The sequence below is a fragment of the Mustela nigripes genome, chromosome 2, assembly GCF_022355385.1.
Source record: "Mustela nigripes isolate SB6536 chromosome 2, MUSNIG.SB6536, whole genome shotgun sequence".
Lineage (NCBI taxonomy): Eukaryota > Metazoa > Chordata > Mammalia > Carnivora > Mustelidae > Mustela > Mustela nigripes.
Window position 1 is genome coordinate 75,271,846 of NC_081558.1, and position 25,394 is coordinate 75,297,239.

Here is a 25,394-nt window from a genome sequence, read left to right on the forward strand (position 1 = left end):
CATTTTCTCTGACTCAGCGTGACTGAAGAAAGCTGATGTCCATTTTTTGCTTTCATTCTGAATTCTGAGTTCCAAAACTGTCAATGATGATAGTGCATTGTGTAATTCTACTTCCTGATTTTTCATGTTAATATTGATGAGAAACTCTGAAGTGTTCTCTTGTGGGCTTAAAGACGGAGAGGGAGAGTAAGAGTAGGCAACCCAATGGGAAGGTATTTGAATTACAAGGAAAGTTGTGTGATTGATTTTAGAACCTGTGGTGGTGGGAGGTAAAATGTACATATACAACACGGACAAATAGATATCAAGTGTTGGAATCCACTTGGAAGAAAAGGAAAATTTGGGCACAACATGTAGCTTCGAGAGGAGTGCAAATACATCATAAAGAAACTGGTGTCATACACATTTCTCATCCAGTGGAAATGATCTTTATAAGATAGCTATTGCCCTCAGCAGAAGCTGACGCGTAAGCATGATTTCAGTTGCCATGTTTTTATACTCAATGAGAAATACGTGACTTATTTTCAAACTATGGTTCGGATGTTTAAAAGGAGAGATAGTTTGTGTGTGTGTTTTTTTTAAAGATTTTATTTATTTGAGAGAGAGAGACACAGCAAGAGAAGGAAGGCAAATAGAGGGAGTAGGAGAGGGAGAAGCAGGCTTCCTGCTGAGCAGCGAGCCTGATGCAGGGTTTGATCCAGGGCCCTGGGATCATGATGAGCTGAAGGCAGATGCTTAACAACTGAGCCACCCAGGAGCCCCCTGGACCTCACTCTTAATCTGTGGGAAACAAAATGGATGAGTTGGAATCATCACTAACCGAATGCTGTATTTGCCACAAAATCTCTCAGCTGTACCTAACTATAGGGGGATGATAGGAAGAGCAAATTCCCCATCCTCTCCCCACATTATAAGTATATTAATCCTTAGACAAAAGAATGCAAATAAGAAGTAGTCAAATAATATTTTATAAGACTGAAAGGATCTACAGAAATCTCAATTTATAAATTTCAATACTATATCTAAAATGTATTGCTGCATTGGCTTGTTAATTTAAAGGCATATCTTACCACTAAATTGTTTGTACTATAGTACATTAGAATGCAAATATATTTTCTATAAATTAACTTTCATATTTACCAAAAAGCTTTGTGAAATCTGTAAATATGCCCAAGGTAGGTACTTTCAATAGAAGCCTATTTTCTACTTGACAATGTGTCTGTCCCTACTAGGGGAGTTATGCACCATTATTTTTTACTTTTAACTTCTACGCTCTTTCCAGCTGAATACAATTATATCTGATTATTTTTTTTTAAATGAAGTCTGCTTAATATTTTGAGGATAGTTTTTCTCCTCCTAGTACATACATGTATCCCCACCACCAGCACAACAGACATAGCATAATCCAAAGACAAGAGGCTGCATATGTCCTTTTTAAGTATGTAAGTGTGTGTTATCTCACAATGTGGAGGTAAATGTAACTGTTGTAATTTGATTTTCCACGGATCTTGCCCAGAGACAAAGTGCTTTTTCTTGACAATTCTTTATTTTTATTATATAAAGATTAAATATGCATTTCTAGATTCTGTATCAGTCTCTCTTTGCCTTTTTTAAGTTTTGTTAGAGAAGGTCAACTGTTCTGGGAAAGAGTAACTCTGGGATGTTGTTAAGATTGTTTCTGAGCCTTCAAAGTTGGGTGTAAGGCCATGGGCTAATGAGAACTGACCCAGATAATGCTACCAGCTAAGTGTCTCTACAGCCAGCTAGCTGGTCTTTCCACTTGAAATTTCAACATCTTTAATATTGCTTAATTAAGCGCTGATGTTTGACTATGTTTAGTGGGTTAATTCTAGTTTTATATTCTGCTATTGCAATTTATCCTGCTATCAGCTTTCTATGTATCTGTAGCACTGAATAAGAAATATAACTAGATTTTTTAATATTTTAAGGCTATATTTTAAGCCTGTGCTCAACTATACTTAGTTCATAAAGAAGAATACATATTACTACTTAGCCAAATCCATTCTATTCTTTCCAAATAGAAAGAAGTAGATACAGCTGCATTTTGCAGGTATTTTGATGGTTCTAATCATAGATTCGAGATAATTTAAGGCCTGGAGTAAAACACGTTTCATTTGTATTTCAAGTCCTAATCCTCAGTTACAAGCACAAAACTGCAAAAGAAATTCCTAATCAGATTTCTAACATAATATTTCAGATATAGTGACAAGAAACAAATACATTTCTTGAATTAGTTATTGAACCTTCAGAATTTCTAATAGAAAATACAAACTCTTTGCTTTCAAAAATATTAATTTTGGACCTGAAAAATGATATGGGACTACAAACACCTTCATAAGTAACCTCATAAGATAAGCATTCATATTCATGTCTTTTAAGATATTTGTTTTTACATAGCTATCTAGTTTCTCTTTGTGCCCATCCTAATTATTTTACAAAAGAAAATATTTTTAATATTTAAATAAATAATACATATATACTTATAACATTTCACAGCTAATCTCTAGAAAAGTCCTCAGTAGCAAAAGGTATATATCTCAGAGAGACTTCCACATTTGCAAAGGTATTAAATGTGTTAGTTCGCTAAGGCTGCCACAGAAAAATACCACAGAGTGAGTGGCTAAAACAACAGAAATTTATTTTCTTATAGTTTTGGAGGCTTTGAGTCTAAGATCAATAGGTCAGCAGGGATGGTTTCCCTTGAAGCCTCTCTTTGGCTCCCTTCTTGCTATGTCTTCAGATAGTTTTTCCTCCGTGCATGTGCATCCCTGATGCCTCTTTGTGGGTCCACATTTTCTCTTCTTATAAGAATGCCAGTCAGATTGGTGTAGGGCCCACCCTAACGGCCTATTTTTACTTAATCACCTCTTTAAAGGCCCTGATTCCACATACAGTCACTTCTGATGTTTCAACTTTGAAGTATGACTTTTGGGGAACACAATTCAGCCCACAATAGTAAGTGACAGAACAAGAACACAAATGTAGGTTTGATTTGAAGGTCTCTTGTCTGTATGGGTGTGCGTGTCTGTGTGTGTATGTGTGCCTGTGTGTGTGTGGTATGTTAAAGAAAGTCCATCACAGTCTCTCTATGACAGCAAACATTTTATATTCTTCATGGAGAACAGCTGACCGTGAATGGAAATGAGAAAATATGAGCCAGAGTATCTCAGCTTTGAGAATATTAAGTAGGAGAATGTAATGCAAAATAGCAAGGGATTCTGGGAAGATAGTAACAGTGGTGTTATGGTTTTAGAATCTCCTGAAATTTTCCTGTAAGTGCAGGTAGAACAACTATAACAGCACAGTCAAGACCTGACATACAACATCTATAACAAAAGTAAACGATAAACTACCCACAGAAACTACCAAAATTGAAGCAGGCAGGTACAAACTACTGACAGTTCTAAGACCCACATATCACTAGCATCTGTATGAGGGAAAGCAGGGTGGCAGGGAAAAGGCAACCAGAGGTCTGATGGGTTTGTGAAATAAGAACCTCAAAACCACAAGGAGTACTTATTGAAAAGTGCAGCAGGTCAACATGAGCACAGCAGCCAGAATTGTGAGGAGGATCACAACAAAACCTGGAGTTACTGGAGCACTCTGGACTCTGCAAACACTTAAAACTTACAGTGACAAGAGCTTACACTGATGAGAAACTGCTGGGAGTATAAACCAAATTGAAGAAGAAAGGATCAATATGAATAAAGAAAAGTGAGGGTACAAATAAAAGTGGGGATATATGCCAAAAGCACCATCCATGAGAAAAAGTTGGATTTCATTAAAATTAAGAATGTCTGCTGTGTAAAATACACTAGTAAGAGAATGAGAAGATAAGTCACAGACTGGGAGAAAATATTTGCAACACAGATATCTGATAAAGGACCGGTATCCAAAATATCCAAAGATCTCTTAAGCTCTCTAAGAAAATGAACCACTCAACTAAAAGATAGGCAAAAGACCTGAGTAGACATATGGCAAATAAGAATATTAAAAGATGTTCCACATCATATGTCATCTGGGAAATGCAAATTAAAACAACCATGTATGTTCATGAAAATACACAGAGGAAATACTAAGTGAAAGAAGCCAATCTGAAAAGTTTACATATTGTGATTACAATACAGCATTCTGGAAAAGGCAAAACTATAGACATATAAAAATCCCCAGGTGCCAGGGGGTGGTGGTGATGAATAGGTGAAGCAGAGGAGATTTTTAGGCCAGTGAAACTATTCTGTATGATAGACATTATAATGGTGAATACATGTTATTATACATTTGTCAAAAACCTATAGAATGTATAGCACAAAGAGTGAATCCCAATGATTCACTATGGATTTTGGTTGAAAATGATGGGTAAATGCCGGTTCAGAGATTGTAACAAATGTGCCAAACTGATTTGGGATGTTGATGGTATATGAGTTTGTATGGGATGGGGCAGGGGTGGAATGTGGAAACCCTGCACTTTTCCATTCAGTTTTGCTGCAAACTTAAAACTGCTCTAGAAAATAAACTTTGTTAAAATATGAAATTAATTTAATTTTAAAATTTTAAAAATAAAATTAGGGAAGAAAAAACTAGGAAATCTCAGACACCAAGTTCATATTTTTGATGCTCTGAAGAAATAATAGAATAAAGGGCCCTGGGTATACGATTTAGAAAAAAAAAAAAAAAAAAAAAAAACTAAAGCAAATCTATTCTGCAGATTCCATTTCTGGACAAGTTGAGGTAGACTCAATTCTCTATATTCTTCCCACTAAGTACACAAAAAATTCCTAAGTATTATATATTAAATAAACATAAGAAGATTCTAAAGGATGAAGAAAAGATAAACAGAGAAGGGCCTGAGGACCTGAAGAGTGACATGGCAGGGAGTTCCCTGAGTTTATTTTGCCTCCTATATCCTAGACTGGGTGCTAAAGAAGTCAGCAACCCAGAGATACCAATGGGTGCAAAGGAACAAAAGTTCATATGAAGCCTGGTCTTTTGAGTCAAAAAACCAGGATAGGGGCAACCTAGCAAGACAGAAAACTTTAAAGCAATAGCTACCTTTTCCCAGCCAAATACCCTGGAAATTTCTACAGATCCCCATCTCCGTCCTTAACAAAGGGCGAGTGTTGAGCCTGGACTTCAACGCACTGAGCAGTAATAAAGCTCCCACTGAATCCCCACTCAGATGGTGGTGGAAGAGGACTACTGGGAAGCTGGAATTTTTAACACCTTTCAGAATTAACATGGTTCTCCCCGCCAGGGTATCAGTGGAGGTGAGAATAAGGTTCCCCTACCTTTCCCAGCAAAGTTGGTGAGTGAGAAGCCTTAACTCTAATCCCTTCCCGGCAGTAATGAGGCACCCCACCCTTTCCAGAGAGTACGTGGAGGCTGACTAGAAAACCTAGATTTCCACTCCCAACGTGGCAGTAACAAAGAGGTTCCCTCATATCTCTCCAGTGCAGTAGTAGGGGCAGCCTGCTAGAAAGATTTAAATAAGATCCAAAATGAAAAAAAAAAAAAAAAAGAAAAGAAAATATAACAAATAAATAGAAGGTATATAGAGAGAACCAAATGGAAATATTACACCTGAAAATACAAGAACTAAAACAAGAAGCTCAATGGATATTTACAACAGCAGAATGAATATGCAAGAGGCAAGAAATGATCCAATCTGAACAGAGAGAAAATAGACTGAAAAAAACCTCTTCTTAAGGAACAGAATTCATTTCATATAAAAGTATAAAAGAGACTCAGCGGGTGTCCTCCAAAGCAGCTTCTACCTGCAAGCAACCCCCACAGGGACTGGCGCCACTCCAAAATGACTTCTTCCTTGGGAGAGGGGAAGATAACCACACACACTAATTGCTCCCATAGTCCCAGGAGCCAAAACTTACAGCTGGCCACACAGAGAAAATGTCCTGTTGATCAGTTCAACTACAGCCTTCCTGGGGCAGACTGGGGACAGACATCTGGTCTGATTGCTGTTGCCACCCAACCAGAAGCCCATGGCAGCTCCAGACTGACCCCTCAATGGCACAAAGATGAAACTCTGTCGCCCACTGTATCCACAACAAGCAAAGTGGGCCATTGCAGCCAACTGGACTAAAGGCAAACATAGCTCAGCCATAATAGTAGGGTGCAAGCAACACATACAGGACACACCCCTGGATCTGAGAAAGAGGGAGCATTGCACTAAGGGCCACCACAGAACCTCTTTTTCATAAGGCCACGACTTTCAAGATCAGAAGACATAGTTGACTTTTCTAATATACAGAAACAAAGAGAGTTAGACAAAACAAAGAGGAAGAGGAATATGTCACAAAGGAAAGAACAAGACAAAACCACAACAAAACAGCCAAATGAAACAGAGATAAGTAATATGCATGATAAAGAATTCAAAGTAATTGTCATAAATATACTCTTTGGGCAATAGATTTAAATTAGAGCTCAGTAACAATAAGATATTTAGAAATCCTCAAATATCAGGTAAAAATATACTTCTAACAGATCATCTGGAAAGAAGACATCACACAGATAATTAGTAAATGCTTGAAACTGAATGGTAATAAAACACAATATACCAAAATTTGTGGGATATAGCTAATGTTGTCTTTAAAGAGAAATTTTTAGCTGTAATTGTCTATATCAAGAGGAAGAAAGATTTAAATCAGTTACTTAAAGTTTCCAACCCAAGAAACTAGAAAAAAAAAATTAGACCCCAAAATGTCAGGGAAATAATAATGAGACCAGGAAACAATAAATAAGAAATTAGACAAACAGTAGAAAAAAAAGTTGATTCTTTGAAAAGTTTTAAAAATTCATCAACTTAGCAAGACCATAACTTAACAGTTTATTTTGAAATAACAACAACAACAACTTTACCTTGGCCAATTCTGTAATTTTACCAAAACCAGGCTCCCAAGAGGGAGCTGTGAATAGACAATCTTAAATCCACTTTCATGAAGCTGAGACTCTTCAGGGAAGTCTTCTTCAGAAACAGAGCAGTTATTGTATCTTGAATCAGCATTCATGAAGCAGTACCATGGTTTATTGTGGTCAACTCTGGCTGCATCCTTATTTGACAACAATCTCCATTTCAAACAGCTTTCACTCTCACATTGAACCCATACTTTGTTTACATACATACTGTTTTTTGCTGAGGGATCCATTGCAGTGTTACAATATTCTACTATTATCTTACTATCCAATTTTTCTTTTTCCATAAATGCATTTAATCTGGAAAACAAATAAGAAGAAAAGAATAAAGATTCAAGGATATAAGGAAAGTTCAAGCCAAAATCAGAGAAAGAGCTCTTTGAGACCTTTTGCTTATATAATATTGCTTTTTATCCATTAATTCAAGCAGCTTGAAAAAAGCATTTCTCAGAATTTATTATGAAAATTTTAAACATATAAAATGTTAGAATTGTATGATTAAGCTTCCAACTTCTAGCTTCAATAATAACTGTGTGTATAGTAAAAAATAATAAAACCAAAATAAAATAAAAGTAATTAGCAACTTATTTTGCAATAGAAACCTATTTTAAAGAATGACTTCAATATACCACATTCACAAGTTAGCAAAACACTACTATCCAGTGTAAGCACCATTTAAAGAAGCTCTCAATTCATGAGTTAATCATATATTTAGTAACTCACTCATCAAATTCCAGGGTCACCACAAATTGCTTTAGAAATTTGCCAATTTATGCCAATAGCCATAGCTCACAATTTTTTTTACCTGTTAATACTACTCGTATGAATGTATCCACAGAAAATGAACTTCAAAAAACTATCCTACATATACAAAGACCCAACAATATTCACTAAGACACTATTTATCATATCAAGAGTGGACAAATCTAAAAACACAAAGAACTGAATCTACTAAAAGAGAAATAAAATTTTGCTAATAATATTCATGCAAAATTTCTGGTTAATTATATAACTGGTGAGGAAATTTATGAGAAGCATGACTGCAATTTAGATTGCATTTGAAATGACTAGTCCTTTCTTCAATTCTCTGGGCCACTGGACAGTAGCACAAGTTGTTGAGTTTGGACACTGGAGCCAAATTATTTGTGAACTCCTGGCTTTACTGTTCACCAGTTGTCCTTGGGCAAGACATTATTTTGCATTTCACTTCACCTTAGGTGTAAGTGTGTGTGTGTGTGTGTGTGTGTGTATGTAGCATTTTTGTTTATTTTCAATCCTTGTGCCATCTTTTAATATACTGCGTAAGAGAGGGATAATATGGAATAGAAGCCAATGATAGGAGACATCTTTTTCTAATTTCAAAGAGAATGATTCTACTATTGGACTATAAAGCCAAATATGTCTATTTTTTGATAGAGACCATTAAAAAGTTGCCAGAAAATTTTTCCCATCAATTACCAGTTTACTATGAGGATTTTTTGTTTATCATGAACCACTGTTGAATTTTATCTACTGCTTTTCTGTATGTGTTGAAGTAAACACAAAGATTGTCTAAGTGTATTAATTGGGTATGTTATAACAATGAATGTATTAATGATAAATCATACTTGCATTCTAGGTAAACTTTACATGATTAAGTGTTATGAGAAATTTTAAACATATATTACTATATTTAGCTTATTAATAGTTATTTAAGATTACACATATATTTATTTATAGATAAGATTGGTCTAATAATTTCAATTCTCTTCTTTTTTGCCTTTGTCTGGTTTTGATATCAAGATTAAAATAGCCTCATAAAATGAAGAACAGAATGTCTCCTTTTTTTTAAAGTTCGCCTAAGGAGGGAATTCCCAATTCTGTCTTATGTTTTTATTTTTAATTTTTTTTTTATTTTGCATGTTTAATTTTTTATTTTTTATAAACATATATTTTTATCCCCAGGGGTACAGGTCTGTGAATCACCAGGTTTACACACTTCACAGCACTCACCAAAGCACATACCCTCCCCAATGTCCATAATCCCACCCCCTTCTCCCAAACCCCCTCCCCCCAGCAACCCTCAGTTTGTTTTGTGAGATTAAGAGTCACTTATGGTTTGTCTCCCTCCCAATCCCATCTTGCTTCATTGATTCTTCTCCTACCCACTTAAGCCCCCATGTTGCATCACCACTTCCTCATATCAGGGAGATCATATGATAGTTGTCTTTCTCTGCTTGACTTATTTCCCTAAACATGATACGCTCTAGTTCCATCCATGTTGTCACAAATGGCAAGATTTCATTTCTTTTGATGGCTGCATAGTATTCCATTGTGTATATATACCACATCTTCTTGATCCATTCATCTGTTGATGGACATCTAGGTTCTTTCCATAGTTTGGCTATTGTGGACATTGCTGCTATAAACATTCGGGTGCACGTGCCCCTTTGGATCACTACGTTTGTATCTTTAGGGTAAATACCCAGTAGTGCAATTGCTGGGTCATAGGGCAGTTCTATTTTCAACATTTTGAGGAACCTCCATGCTGTTTTCCAGAGTGGCTGCACCAGCTTGCATTCCCACCAACAGTGTAGGAGGGTTCCCCTTTCTCCACATCCTCACCAGCATCTGTCATTTCCTGACTTGTTTATTTTAGCCATTCTGACTGGTGTGAGGTGATATCGCATTGTGGTTTTGATTTGTATTTCCCTGATGCCGAGTGATATGGAGCACTTTTTCATGTGTCTGTTGGCCATCTGGATGTCTTCTTTGCAGAAATGTCTGTTCATGTCCTCTGCCCATTTTGGATTATTTGTTCTTTGGGTGTTGAGTTTGCTAAGTTCTTTATAGATTCTGGACACTAGTCCTTTATCTGATATGTCGTTTGCAAATATCTTCTCCCATTCTGTCAGTTGTCTTTTGATTTTGTTAAGTGTCAGGATATAAAATCAATGCACTGAAATCAGTTGCATTTCTCTACACCAACAGCAAGACAGAAGAAAGAGAAATTAAGGAGTCAATCCCATTTACAATTGCACCCAAAACCATAAGATACCTAGGAATAAACCTAACCAAAGAGGCACAAATCTATACTCAGAAAACTATAAAGTACTCATGAAAGAAATTGAGGAAGACACAAAGAAATGGAAAAATGTTCCATGCTCCTGGATTGGAAGAATAAATATTGTGAAAATGTCTATGCTACCTAAAGCAATCTACACATTTAATGCAATTCCTATCAAAGTACCATCCATCTTTTTCAAAGAAATGGAACAAATAATTCTAAAATTTATATGGAACCAGAAAAGACCTCGAATAGCCAAAGGGATATTGAAAAAGAAAGCCAACGTTGGTGGCATCACAATTCCGGACTTCAAGCTCTATTACAAAGCTGTCATCATCAAGACAGCATGGTACTGGCACAAAAACAGACACATAGATCAATGGAACAGAATAGAGAGCCCAGAAATAGACCCTCAACTCTATGGTCAACTAATCTTCGACAAAGCAGGAAAGAGTGTCCAATGGAAAAAAGACAGCCCCTTCAATAAATGGTGCTGGGAAAATTGGACAGCCACATGCAGAAAAATGAAATTGGACCATTTCCTTACACCACACACAAAAATAGACTCAAAATGGATGAAGGACCTCAATGTGCGAAAGGAATCCATCAAAATCCTTGAGGAGAACACAGGCAGCAACTTCTTCGACCTCAGCCGCAGCAACATCTTCCTAGGAACAACGCCAAAGGCAAGGGAAGCAAGGGCAAAAATGAACTATTGGGATTTCATCAAGATGAAAAGCTTTTGCACAGCAAAGGAACCAATTCTGTCTTATGTTTAAGAATACTATTGTATCTACTATGTTTTTTATTACGTTTCTCTCCTTCACTCTGAAATTTATTTATATCTTCTTTTTCTTCATTTATTTTTTTATTTTCTTCATTTTATTGTCAGTACTTTTTTTTATTTATTTTATTTATTTGACAGAGAGAGATCACAAGTAGGCAGAGAGGCAGGCAGAGAGAGAGAGAGAGGAGGAAGCAGGCTCCCTGCTGAGCAGAGAGCCCGATGCGGGACTCGATCCCAGGACCCTGAGATCATGACCTGAGCCGAAGGCAGCGGCTTAACCCACTGAGCCACCCAGGCGCCCTATTGTCAGTACTTTTTAAACACAAGCAGAATTTGAGTCTTCCCATTTATTTTTTAGAATTCTATTTAATTAATAGCTGCACTTTATTCTTTCTTTCCTCTTCTCTCTTAGGCATTCTCTGTTGATCTTATCTTTCTTGTCTTTGAGTTGGTGCGTGGTTAATTTATTTTCAGTCTTTTTAAAATTAATTTTAAGGGCATCTGGATGGCTCAGTGGGTTAAAGCCTCTGCCTTCAGCTCAGGTCATGATCCCAGGCTTAGGATCGAGCCCCGCATCAGGCTCTCCACTCAGCGGGGAGCCTGCTTCCTCCCCTCCCTCTGCCTGCCTCTCTGCCTACTTGTGATCTCTGTCAAATAAATTAATAAATCTTAAAAAAATTAATTTTATTTTATTGTGGTAAAAACACTTAACATAAGGTCTATCCTCATAACAAGTTTTCAAGTGTATAATACAATATTGTTGACCATAGGTACAATATTGTAAAGCAGATCTGTATAACTTATTCATCTTGCTTAATTAGAACTTCATGCCTGCTGATTCATAACTTCCCATCTCCCCTTGAGTCCCATTCACTGATTCTAGGAATTTGAATATTAGATACTATATATAAATAGATTCATCCAGTATTTGTCTTTCTGTAACTGGCTCATTTCACTCAGCATAATGGCCCCAACTTGATCCATATCCAATATTTTGCAGACCTTGGAAGGCTTAGTAATATTTCCTTGTAGGCTTTCTTCATCCATCCATCAACAGAAACTTAAGTTGTTTCCATATCTTGGTTATTGTGAATAGTGCTGTTATGAACATGGGAGGGCTAATTTGTCTTTGCAATCCTGACTTCAGTTCTCTTGGATCCATACCCAGAAGTGAGATTGCTGGATCCTGTGGTAGTTCTATTTTTTATTTTTTGAGGAATCCCCCATACTGTTTTCCATAGTAGCTGTATCATTTTGCATTTCCACTAGCTGTGTACAAGATTCCAATTTCTCCATGTCCCTGCCAACATTTCTTATCCTTTTTTTGATAATAGCCATCTTAAATAGGGTTGAGGTGATATGTAATTATGGTTTTTATTTGCATTTGTGATGATTATTGATGTTGAGGATATTTTCATATATCTGATGGCTGTATTTATGTCTTCTTTGGAAAATGTCTACCTTTGCTTAAATCCTGATTATTACTATTATTTCTGTTAGTTGTAAGATTTCCTTTCATATCTTGGCTTTAACCCCTTATAGAGTATATATTTTGCAAATGTTTCATCCCATTCTATAAGTTGCCTTTTAAATTTGTTGATAGTTTCCTTTTTTGTGCAGAAACATTTTAGTTTTATATAATCTTACCTATTTGGTTTTGGTGTCAGATACAAAAAAATCACTGACGAGACTAATCTCAATGATCTTTTCTTCTGTGTTTTCTTTAAGTGTTTTAAAGTTTCAGGTCCTTAATTTGAATTTTTCATCCTTTTGAGTTGATTTTTATGTATGGTATGAGATAAGGATCCAGTTTTATTCTTTTCCATATGACAGTCCAACTTTTTAATACCATTTATTGAAGATGCTATCTTTTCCCTATTGTGTATTCTTGGTAACTTTGTCAAAAATTAGTTGACCGTATATATGTGGGTTTATTTCTGGGTTCTTTATTCTTTTCCATTGATCTGTGTTTTTATGCCAATACCATACTATTTTGATTACTATAGATTTGAAATATAGTTTGAAATGAGGAGGTAAAATTCCTGCAACTTTGCACTTCTTGCTCAAAACTGCTTTAGCGATTTGGGGTCTTTTATGATTCCATATGAATTTTATGCCTACTTTTTTCTATTTCTGTAAAAAATGCCATTTGAATTTTGATAAAGATTGAATTGAATGTGTGGATCACTTTGTGTACCAGTGATATTTTAAGAATATTAATTCTTTCAATCCATGAACATGAGATATCTTGCCATTTATCTATGTCTTTTTCAGTTCCTTCCAGAAATGTTTTGTAATTTCCATTGTACAGAACTTTTACCTCCTTTATTTATTCTTATGTATTTTATTCCTTTTGATGTAATTAGAAATGGGATTGTAATTTCTTTTTCAGATAGTTTGTTGTTAGTGCATAAAAATGCAATCAGATTTTGATTTTGTAGCCTGCAACTTTACTAAGTTCATTGGAGTCTTTAGGATTTTCTATTAAGATAGTATGTTCTGCAAACAAAGACAATTTTACATTTTCCTTTCTGATATGGATGCCTTTTCTTTTTCTTGCCTAATTGCGCTGGTTACCGTTCCCAGTACTAAGTTGAATAAACGTGATGAGAGCAGACACCTTTGTCTTGTCCCTGATCATAGTATGTTAGTTGTAAACTTGTTATATAAGACCTTTTATTTTTTTGAGATACATTCTTTCTATACCTCATTTATTGAGAGTTATATCAAAGGTTGTTAAATTTTGTAAAATGCTTCCTCTGCATCTAGTGAGATGATAATGTGATTATTTTCTCATTATGTCATGTTTACTGATTTGAATATGTTGAAATACCTATGGATAAATCTAATTTGATCATGATATATAATCCTTTTAATATACTGTTGAATACTATTTAGTATTATTTTGTTGAGAACTTGATACTGACCTGTAATGTTTTTTCTTTTTTTGAAGAGATTTTATTTATTAATCTGATTCACAGAGGAGAGCAAGAGCAAAAGCAGGGGGAGTGACAGGCAGAGGGAAAGGGAGGGAGAGGGAGAAGGAGAAGCAGACATCCTGCTGAGCAGTGAGCCCAATGTGGGACTCAATTCCAGGACCTTGGATCATGAACTGAACGGAAGGCAGATGCTTAACCAACTGAGCCACCCATATACCCTATAATTTTCTTTTTGTATAATGTCCTTACCAGGCTTTGGTATCAGGGTGACGCTGTCCTTGTAAAATGAGTCTTGAAGTGTTCCTTACTCTACAGTTGTTTTGGAAGAGTTTAAGGATTGCCACTAATTCTTTAAATGTTTGGAAGAATTCACCAGTGAAGCCATCTGTAGTTAGCCTTTTCTTTGTTGAAATATTTTTTTAAAAAGATTTTATTTATTTATTTGACAGAGAGAGATCACAAGTAGACGGAGAGGCAGGCAGAGAGAGAGAAAGAGAGAGAGGGAAGCAAGCCCCCTGCTGAGCAGAGAGCCTGATGCGGGACTCGATCCCAGGACCCTGAGATCATGACCTGAGCCGAAGGCAGCGGCTTAACCCACTGAGCCACCCAGGGGCACCTTTGTTGAAAGATTTTGAATACTGATTCAATTGCCTTGCATGTTATTGGTCTGTTCAAATATTCTATTTTTTCTGTAATCTGTTCTTTGTAGATTGTGTCTTTCTAGGAATTTATCTAGTCTAAGTTGTCTGATTTGTTGGCGTATAATTGTCCACATAGTTTCTCGTGGTCATTTGTATTTTTTTGGCATTATTTGTAACATCATTTTCATTTCTAATTTCGAGTTTTCTCTCTTTTACTCTGTTAGGCTAGCTAAAGTTTTGGCAATTTTATCTTTTAAAAAAATCAACTTGTATTTTAACTGATCTTTTCTATTATCTCTCTAGTCTCTATTCATTTATTTCTGCTCTGATCTTTGTTATTTCCTCCTTCTACTGATTCAGGTTTAGTTGTTCTTCCTTTCCTAGTTCCATGTGGTGTAAAGCTAGGTTGTTTGAGATCTTTGTTTTTTTGATGTAGACATTTATTACTATAAACTTCCCTCTTGGAGTTTCTTTTATTGCATCCCATAATTTTAGTGTGTTGATTTGTCTCAGATACTTTTATATTTCTTCTTTAATGTCTTCTTTGACATTCAGAAGGATATTGTTTAATCTCCACATATTTGTGAATTTTCCAGTCTTTCTTGTTACTTTCATGTAATTGTGATCAGCAAAGATGCCTGATGTGATTTTAATCTTTTCATATTTGTTAAGACTTGTTTTGTGACCTAATATATTATTTATCTTAGAGAGCATGCTATGTGTATTCTGCCACTGTTGGAATGTTCTGCATATATGTTAGATATTTTTGGTCTGAAGTGTAGTTTAAGTCTAGTGTTTCCTTGATATTCTGTCTGGATGATCTATCTACTGTTCAAAGTGGGATACTGAATTTCCCTATTATTATTTTACTATTATTTATCTCTTCCTTCTGATTTGCTAATGTTTGTTCTATATATTTAGATGCTCCAATATTGGGTGCATTTTTTTTTTTTTTTTTTTGAGAGAGAGAGCATGTGTGTTGGGGGAAGAGGGCAGAGGTGAGAAGTACCACAACTCAGAGTGCTTCACAGAGGTACTCTTAAGCTATATAGTTAGCTTTACCATACTGCAATATTTTTGAGTTATAACTAACTAGTTCAACAGGTTTACAGATTATGTTATCTAGATTAAATTATTCCTCAGAAAACTTGTATTTCTACAAGGAAACAGCATATTGAAGAGAACACTAATAATGTAAATAATGTGTAAGAGATAGAAAGGAAGTGAAAAATGATTGCTATCTATCACTGAACTGCCTAGGATTTTGTCCATCTTGCAACTATTGGTCTGCTATAATGGAGAAAGTACTCTAAGTTTATGGTACTATTTCAATAGAAAGCTTAGGAAAATCCATTTTGATAGGCTATTATAAAATGTTAAGGGGATTAAAAGATTACTTTTAAATGGTAGATAAAGTTTTCAGATTTTCTTAGAAAGTTGGGTCTCACAGTGGATAATATTGAGAAGATAAATTAACACTAAGGAAATGTCATTATTACTTAAATGACAGTGATACTCATTTTCAATTGCATCTAACTTAAACCTCTGGTATTTTAGATTTGACACAGTTTATCCAGGCTAATAGAATTTATAATACAGATTACAAAACACTTATTCTTTTCAAACCAGATTCTCATGATCTCTATCACCTCCTCTCCAACACTTTGCTGGTTTTCAAAATTAGTAGCATGGGGGCACCTGGGTAACTCCATGGGTTAAGCCTCTGTCTTCGGCTCAGATCATGATCTCAGGGTCCTGGGATCGAGTCCTCCATCGGGCACTCTGCTTGGCAGGAGGCTGCTTCCTCCTCCTCTCTCTCTGCCTGCCTCTCTGCCTACTTGTGATCTCTGTCAAATAAATAAATAAAATCTTTAAAAAAAATTAGTAGCACATACAGAAGATGCAAATGAAGCAGGAAAAGACAATGTGGTCTAGATCTAGTCTTTTTCTTTTTTAATGATTTTATTTATTTATTTGGGGGAGAGGGAATGTGCACACATGTGTGCGCGTGCACACACAGAGTTGCAGAAGAGGGGCAGAGGGAGAAGCAGGCTCCCCATTGAGCAAGACCCTGGGATCATGGTCCCTGGGATCATGACCTGAATCGGAGATAGATGCTTAACTGACTGACTCACTGAAACACCCCTGGAAACTTCTAGAGTCTTTAAATGGGTCCCCATAAAATTATGCCTAAGTACTTCACACTACAGATTATAAAGATATTGCTAAATGCAAAGTTATGCAAAGCATTAATACTTGCTTTACATGATTTCTTTTTAATTTTTGATTCCATGACTTAGCTAACGTTGAACCATAGAAATCAGAAGAAAATTTAAAAAATAAATTGGAGGAGCACCTAGGTGGCTCAGTCATTAAGCATCTGCCTTTTGTTCAGGTCATGACCCCAGGGTCCTGGGATCAAGTCCTGCATCAGGCTCTCTGCTCTGTGGGAAGCCTTCTTCTCCCTCTCTCACTCCCTCTGCTGTGTTCTCTCTCTCGCTGTGTCTCTCTCTGTCAAATAAATAAATAAAATCTTTAAAAAATAAATAAATAAATTTGAAAACAAAAATCATAGAACAGCTATCCAAAATAATACAGCCTTAAGTTCAGGCTGTTTATTATTTATTCTTTCATTCAAGGTAATAGTTATGAATGGTCACAGACACTCAATTTTCTGTCCAATAGCTCTACTACTTTTTATTAAACAAATGACTTAACCACTCTAAAATCTTTGGTCCCTTATCTAGGGATGTTAAGAGTACTATTAGCCTATTTTGAGCTCTTGGTGCAGTGTATTACATACTTGATAATAAATATTTGTTAAATAAATGATTGACTTTGAACATTAATTCAAACATGTAGTGAGTTTCTACTAGATGTCAGTCACGGATATCAGGACTATGAACAAAAGATGAATAAGAAACAATCTCTCCTTTTGAGTTCAGACAGAGAAACAGATAAAATTAAGTTCCATAAAATACTAGACGAATGTAACAAAGGATGATACAGATAGGGGTTAGGTCCCAAAGGCTATAGATGGCCTTGCCCCATGGCTTTGGGCAGCCCCTAACCCTGTGAATTTGCTTGAAGCAGCCCACACCTAGCTCTTAAAGGTTAAAGTAACAATCTGTGGTTCTCCTAGACTGGAATTGCCCATGGGTGGCTCCTAGTCATGAGGGCAGCCTCCCACAGCTCCACTGAGGAGTGCTATAGTGGTTGCTCTTTCTCTGGGGTGACTCTACCTCTGCAGGGATTTTCTGCCTGGGTCACACACCAGGCAGAAATAGCCATGATCTCATGGCTTGTGCACTCTGTGTCCTGGCTGAGATGATGCATGAACAGTACCACTTGGATGCAGCAAAATCCGTTGCCTGTACCGTCTGGTGGGGTGACTACTGCAGCCTGTGCCATAAGAACTCACTGGAACCAAATCTGGGGCAATCAAGGAGCTTGCCCCAAATGCAGGGAGTGAAAGTCCTTGAAGTAAGGCTAAGCAGTAGGTATTTGGGCTGCTATAACAAAGGTACCATAGACTAGGTGACTTAGAGGTAACACAAATTTGTTTCTCACAGTTCTGATAGCTGAGAAGTCCAAGATCAAGGCTCCAGCAGATTCACTGTCTAATGAAAGCCCTTTCCTTGTTCACAGATGGCTGCTTTTTTGCAGTTAGCTCTCATGGTATAAGGTGCAAGGCATCTCTTGGGGTCTTTTTTTAGAAGGGAATTAATTCCATTAATGAGCATTTCTATCCCCACAATTTATTTACCTCCCAAAGGCTCCATCTCCCAACACCATCACATTTTGGGGATACACATTCAGTATATAGCAACCGTCAAGTGTATGTTGGTTTTGGAAGTGGAAGGTTCCCAATGATAAGGAAGGGAGGATAGTGGCAGATGAATCTAAGATTTCTGGTTAGGGCAAATGAACAGTGGAGTTAATAATTGAATAGGTTTAATAATCAAATGCACAAATACAAGTTTGAGTTTTGGGGAATAGGAATAATACATTCTTTTTGATCTTAAGATGCCTATAGTTCTACTAGATAGGTAATTTGAAGTATGGGTCTGTTTCTCTAGAGAAAAGTTCTAGAGTCACACAACAGGAAGTCAGAGTATCAACTACTCGCCAGAAATCCTAGGCATCTACTTATTTTTAAATGCCTGACCATCTGGCTTTTACCAAACACTTCTTTTAAAGGAGACCAGAGACTTTCTAATCACATAGTTGAAAGGATTTTTCTCTAACTTTGATTTTTCACTAGTTCTTCTTTCTCCTCCTAGTTCCTAAATGTAGGCTTTTCTCAAAGTCTGTCTTTAAACTTCTCCTTCTATTCTCTTCCTTTTGGTGTTCACTCAAATAGCTTTGACACTCTCTCCTATGCAAATAGCTACCAATTCTCCATCTCAAGTCTCACCTTCATACCTATATTCCAACTAATTCTGACAGTGTCACCTGGATCCTCCTCAGGTACCCTGAATCTGGGCCAAATCGAGTTTTCATTTCCTTCAAAAGTCTCTCTTCACCATTTTTGCTACTTAGGCTTGAATTTCACCCAGAACCAACTTTGAAACTGCCTACTTTCTCATCCTCTCTCTTTGAATACTTGTCATTTTGTTATAACTTTAAAATTTTAAAGGGTCTCTGTGTATGATCCCACCTATAAACCCAGCTCAGTTCAGTAACTCACTCAGACTCCTCTAAGGAGCCTATGAACCAGCTGGTCTATTTCTCTCACCTCACATTTATTCTTTTAACTCACTAATGATAGGTTAATTTTAGAAACTCTTAATAACTGGTCCTCTTGCTAAAACAAACACACACACACACACACACACACACACACACACACACACACACAGAGTTTTCCATTGCTAATATAAGGTCTCCACTTTATATCTGAAATCTCCACAGTATAACTTTGTATTGTAGTGGTTAAGAGTATGGGTTTTATTACCTGTCAGACCTGGATTAAGATCTAAGAACATCAACTTAATAGTTGTAAAACCTTGGAAAATCATTTAATATCTTTAGAAAAGTGGGAATAATAATACTAGCACCTGCTGCATAGCAGGTTCTTAAAGTTGAATAAAATAAAGTATGTAGGGTATGTAGCAAGAAGCAGAGCACACTGTAGGTGCTCATTAAATGTCTGCTAGCTAGTATTACTTTCTTCTATTACTCTTTCAAACTGCATCAACTTACATTATTAAATAACTATCATTTTCCAAAAATACCAAATGTGTCTGTCTCTATACCTTTGCTCATGTTATCCTCCTTACTCCACCTTAACCTGTAAATTGCTGACTTTCAAGCTCTACTTCAAATGCCATCTTCTTCAAGAAGTCTTTCTGGATATCCCCAAATAGCTGCAATTTCTTCCTTCTACATTTTCCTTAACTTCTCATAGTTAGTATTCTGGTTCATATTATAGTGTTAATCCATACTTTCCATCATTAAATTGTGAGCTGAGGACAGACACATTATTTTTGTATCTCCAACAGTGAAGGCGTTGATGATGGAAACATTGTTTTCTGATCCACAAATGCCTAAATAATTAAAATGCAGGAATTTTTCCTATCATTTCTCTAATTTTTCTCAGTGTCATCTATATTGCTGTGGAACATCTAGAACTAGCCAATGGATGGGAAAAAGATTAGTGAGCAATTTTTAATTTGTAACAATACATTAAACATACTACTGGCTAAACTAAATTTATTAAAGAGGCCACCAAGGTCTGCAGAACCCAACTAAACAGTTCTAAACAATTTTATGCAGTATAATTACTATTATAGGTATTTGTAGCATTAAAGTAAAATTTATAAGCTCAAAAAAATAAGAAAATAAAAAAAGTCCATGTGGATTTTACATAAATTCTCCACAGATTTATGTAATCCATGAACATTATTTTAGAATCTTGCTAGTAGAGTTTGAAAAAATTAAGAAATAAGATTTACTGTTCTTGAATTGAAATATTACATAGTTCCATTGTTTAACAGAACAAAGGCCTTTAAGATGGACTATAGCCAATATGAATCCTTGTGAAGCATCCATTTTTATTACAATGTATATGTATTTTGTGACTGATGAAGCCCAGATGGCAAAATTACAACATATCCAAGGAGTTTGGAACAATATGAGAATTTAATGAGACAGTGTGAAAAATACATACAGAATAGGAATGAAGATAAATGACTGCTTATAACAGAAATTGTTTTTATTGTTTGTATGTGAATGAGAAAAATAATGATTCTTCTTCCAAATGAAAAAAGTTGTCATTATTCTTTTGTTTTCCAAAACTGCTGTTACAGGAAGTGTTTCCATTTTTAACCATGGGCTACCCCAGATAATGCCACTCTTTTGGGTTGAAGAAAAGTAGTAGTATCGGTTTCAAGGTCTTTAGACTTCAGGCATTTTTGTATCATAATTTCAATTTTTAGCTTCCAAAGAGAATTTGAAGTAATAAGATAATTTTAATGTTATAGATGATAATTTCATAATATTCAAGAGGCAGTAGAAAAAGATCAGGATTTGGTATCAAAACTGTAGTTTCTAATCTTGGTTATGCAACTTTGTAACTCTGTAATCTCAAGAGGGGCTCAGTGTTCTTATATGTAATGTGGGAGAATAAGGCCAAACGATTTCTAAAAGTTGTACTGCGTTAGTGTTTCTTGATTTATCCATTCTGGCTGTTCTTTCTCAAAAATATTCTGCTCCCTCTACCAGATTATCAGCTTCTGTGCTTCGTTCTTTCTAACCATGTATCAAGAGTCCCAAATTTCATCAGCCACCCTTTCATCACATCTGTGTTATTAAGTCTCGTCAGCTCTGAAGACCTGCTAAACCTTACTTGCTTTGGAGGTGCTGGTTTTCACGGTCTATTCTGTCTTCAGTTCATACATAATATCCCTTAACCTGGCAATCCGATTAGACTAAAAGCTACATTTATTGTCAATCATTAACACCGCACTCTTCATTACCTTTGATCCCCATCCAGGGTCTTCAGTCTGATGCATTGTATCATCTCTCATGAAAGATGCTTTTATCACTATCATCCAGACAATTAAATGTAGCAGGTATGAATTCCCTTTGGCAAATGTTGATCCAGTTTGTCACTGTCCTTCCCACATAATCAGCTTGATAAGATATTAGCTCTGAAGTCACAAAGTCTAAGAGGAGTACAGAGTCTACCAATTACTGGTTCTATAACTTTGGGAAATTAACCTCTCATAATTTTATCTCCAAAATTATTACATCATAGAGAGGTTGGAAAGATAATTAAAAAAAATGTTAAGTGAATGTAATAGATAACAGTAATAGATAAAAATGCTTTTGTACAAGGAACAGTCAAGTTTAAAATACTCTGAGAGTTGGAATTTATTTTTTATTTTTTATTCTTAGGAAGATTCCATGAAGAAAAAGAAAAACCAAAATACAGAGGAGGATAGTGAGATCTATATTAAACGACAACAACAACATCAAAGAAATAGGGGCTCTACTGGAATGAATCTAAAGAAGCTGGTTATCAATTCAGCAAAGTTCAAAACCACAGAAATGTACAATTTTAAAATGGTAAGGAATTATTGAAAATTGCCATACTCTACCAACAAAAGTATAAACTGGTTGAAACTCTAGAGTGAAATTTTGCAATATGTAACAAGAGACTTTAAAATGGATCCATATAGTAATGGTATTGCATCAAAGTTAAGTTGCTGACTTTGATAACTACGTTATGATCATATAATAATAAAAATGATTGCTTGTTTTTGGAAATGCACACTTAAGTATTAAGCGACAGAGAAGGCTTATGTATTTTGTGACTGGTGAATTCCAGATGGTAAAATTACAACATATCCAAGGATTTCCAAGAGTAACTTCACGTTGAAAGACTGTATTCTCTGGTCTATGTGGTCAACCCCTCTGGCACCAGCAAGCTGCATCAGGAATGCAAGCTGCCATCCCCACCTCTACCTGTGAGCTGGGAGATGGGGGACAGTGGGTGGGTAATGTTAGTTTTACTTCTCAACTTGGATCAGATGTTTGGTCAAATACTATTCTCACTCCATCCAGAAGTTTTATCCCACCACGGCTCCTTTCATATATGGAGAAAGCTTAAGTCAACAGACAATTCATAACCTCAAATACATAGTTGAGGACTCAATCACAATAATCAAAGAGAAAAGCAAGTATGAAAGATAGAAAATAAGCCTAACAAAAGGAAGAACTCAGTACCTATAAAATATAAGCTTAATAAAGTGAGAAGGACAGCATTTTAAAATATTTAATAACTTTAGAAAGATATGGATGAATATTCATTTAAAAAAAACAACAGAATACCATGGAAATTTAAAATCTGACCACTAAAATTTTAAAAAATCAATCAATACACTGTCAAGATGGTTAATATACTGCAAGACTGAACTAAGGGTTTTTCAGAGAATGAAACCCAAACTTTGAAAAAATGATGTATAAGAGAAATTTAATAAACTAGGAAAGAAGCAAGAAAAAAAATAATACAGAAAAAAACCAAAGAACTAATAGAGTTGGTCAATACAGACTTTCATTAAAAAAATTACCATAGGGGCACCTGGGTGGCTCAGATGGTTAAGCCTCTGCCTTCCGCTCAGGTCATGATCCTGGAATGAAGCCCTGCATAGGGCTCTCTGCTCAGCAGGGGGCCTGCTTCCCTTTCTCTCTCTCTGCCTGCCTCTCTGCCTACTTGTGATCTCTGTCAAAACAAAAAACAAAAAACAAAAAAACAAAAAAAAAAACCCATAGACTAGGTGACTTAAATTTTAAGAAACAGAAAGAAAGAGAGAGCAGTGGGAGAGGCAGACGGAGAGAGAATCTAGGCATGGAGCCTGACACAGGGCTCCATCTCAAGACCCTGAGATTATGGCCTATGCTGAAGTCAAGAGTCAGATATTTAACCAACTGTGCCACACAGGCACCTTTTATGTAACAATCATAAACAACAGAAAACAAATTTACTTCTCATCGTTTTGCAGGCTGTAAGTCTTTGGCTTGAAGATGGCTATCTTGTTCACTTTCTCCTGCAGCCTTTCCTCAGTACATGTGCAAAGAGAAGGAGAAAGAGCTTTTTTGGAGTCTCTTCTTACATGGATACTAATCTTAACAGATCAGGCTCTTACTATTAGGACCTCACCTAATCTTTATTACTTCCTAAGCAGCCCCATCCTCAAACACAGCCAAGTTGGGGCTTAGAGTTCCAACATATGAATTTGGGGGGTACACAAACTTAACTCAATAACAGTCAATAAAACAAAATCTGGTTCTTGAACAAGAGAAAATTCAGAAATAAATCATATTAGAAACATAACTAAAGAACCTTAAAAAAAATGTACAAGCTCCTAGAGTATACCTTGAATATTTTTAATTCAAAAGGAAATTTAAAAAACCAGATAATGAGAGCATAGGAAAAGGAAAAACTATGCTACTTTCATTTAGGAAAGTAGTTTTAAAAATCCTGGCTAAGGGGTGCCTGGGTGGCTCAGTGGGTTTAGCATCTGCTTTGGCTCAGGTCATGATCTCAGGGTCCTGGGATGGATCCCCAGGTCAGGCTCTCTGCTCAGCGGGGAGCCTCCCTCCCCCTCTTTCTGCCTGCCTCTCTGTGTACTTGTGATCTCTCTCTGTCAAATAAATAAATAAAATCTTTAAAAAGAAATCCTAGCTAAAGCAGATCAGATCTATAAGTAAATCACATGTGTTAGAATATTAAGAAAAAAAATATCCTGGCCAAATAGGCAATGGGAAGTAAAAGTTATTTAGTTGTGAGAATGGTCCCTTGCAAGATGGCCTACCCAAAATGTGGCATCTTACAAAGCTCCACAGAAACTAGCTATAGCTCAGATCCTAAGGCAGTAAATACTGATCTGCTATAATGTTTGAACCCATTTGCCACCTCCAGTGGTACTCACGTTAGGGAAGGTGCTGGCATTAACACAATCAATCATGTATACTGATGTGGTCCACTGGCATGGCAATCCTGCTAACTTTCAGTTTTGTTTTTTTTTAAGGATTTATTTATTTATTAGAGAGAGTGTGTGCACACAAGAAGAGGAACAGAGGGGAGGGGGAGAACGAATCTCAAGCAGAGTGCAGAGACCGGCTGAGTGCAGAGACCAACGTGGGGCTCGAACTCACCACCCTGAGATCACGACCTGAACTGAAATCAAGAGTTGGATGTTCAACCAACTGAGCCACCCAGGTGCCCCTAACTTGCAGCCATCTTCTATTTATAACCAGAAGTCTTAGATTTCAGCTACATTAGGATTTTTTATCAATCTTGAATGCCATGCTGTCAGGACAGTGCTGAAATCAAAGTTCTGCCACATCATACTACTACTGTATTCTGGTTCCTGATCATGCCAGGGGAGGAGCTGATGTTCTCTAATTACTCATTAAAAGTTCATATTCCAGTGGTCAAGTTCCCACTAGTAGAATCTGTCACATGGCCTAAAGAGATTGCTATGCTCTGCTTTAGAGTGGAATGAGGCAATGGTGACCCACCACTGAGGTTCTGACCCCTACTCCTCTATGCTTTCCCTAGTAAATACTGCTCCAGCAGGTCTGATATGTGTGTTGCTTGGAGACCTGCACTGTTAATGATGACATGTCACATTACAGATTACACAAGATAAACTATATAATCATCATCATATTTGCTGTCCCAAAGTATGTGAGAAATTCAACATTCATTAATAATTTTTCAAAAAAAAATGAAGGTCCATCTCAATCTAGTACCATTTATAAAAATAAATTCCAGACTGACTAAACACTAATGTAAAAAATGATAAAATTACAAAATAGCATATAAAATATTGAAGTCTAAATGTGTTTGTATATATGACATGGAAGTCATTAAAAGATTGATAAACTTGAACACATTGAGATTAAATCTTCTGTGGAATTAAAATTCAAAAAAATTAAACCATAAAATAAATTGAAAGGTAAGAAAGAGACAGAGATGAAATATTTCCAATATATAGACATATGGGCTAATATTTAGAAAG

The 25,394-nt window shown here is 36.1% G+C and overlaps 1 protein-coding gene across 2 annotated transcripts in view; it reads right to left on the reverse strand.

The window, feature by feature from the left end:
- ZCWPW2 (zinc finger CW-type and PWWP domain containing 2) overlaps nucleotides 1–25,394 on the reverse strand; it is a 131,470-nt gene that overhangs the window by 84,365 nt on the left and 21,711 nt on the right. For both annotated transcript variants that reach the window (XM_059390806.1, XM_059390805.1), the window contains exon 3: nucleotides 6,895–7,248. In XM_059390806.1, the coding sequence (XP_059246789.1) occupies nucleotides 6,895–7,235 (341 nt within the window). In that variant the 5' untranslated portion in view covers nucleotides 7,236–7,248. The remainder of the gene's footprint in view (nucleotides 1–6,894; nucleotides 7,249–25,394) is intronic.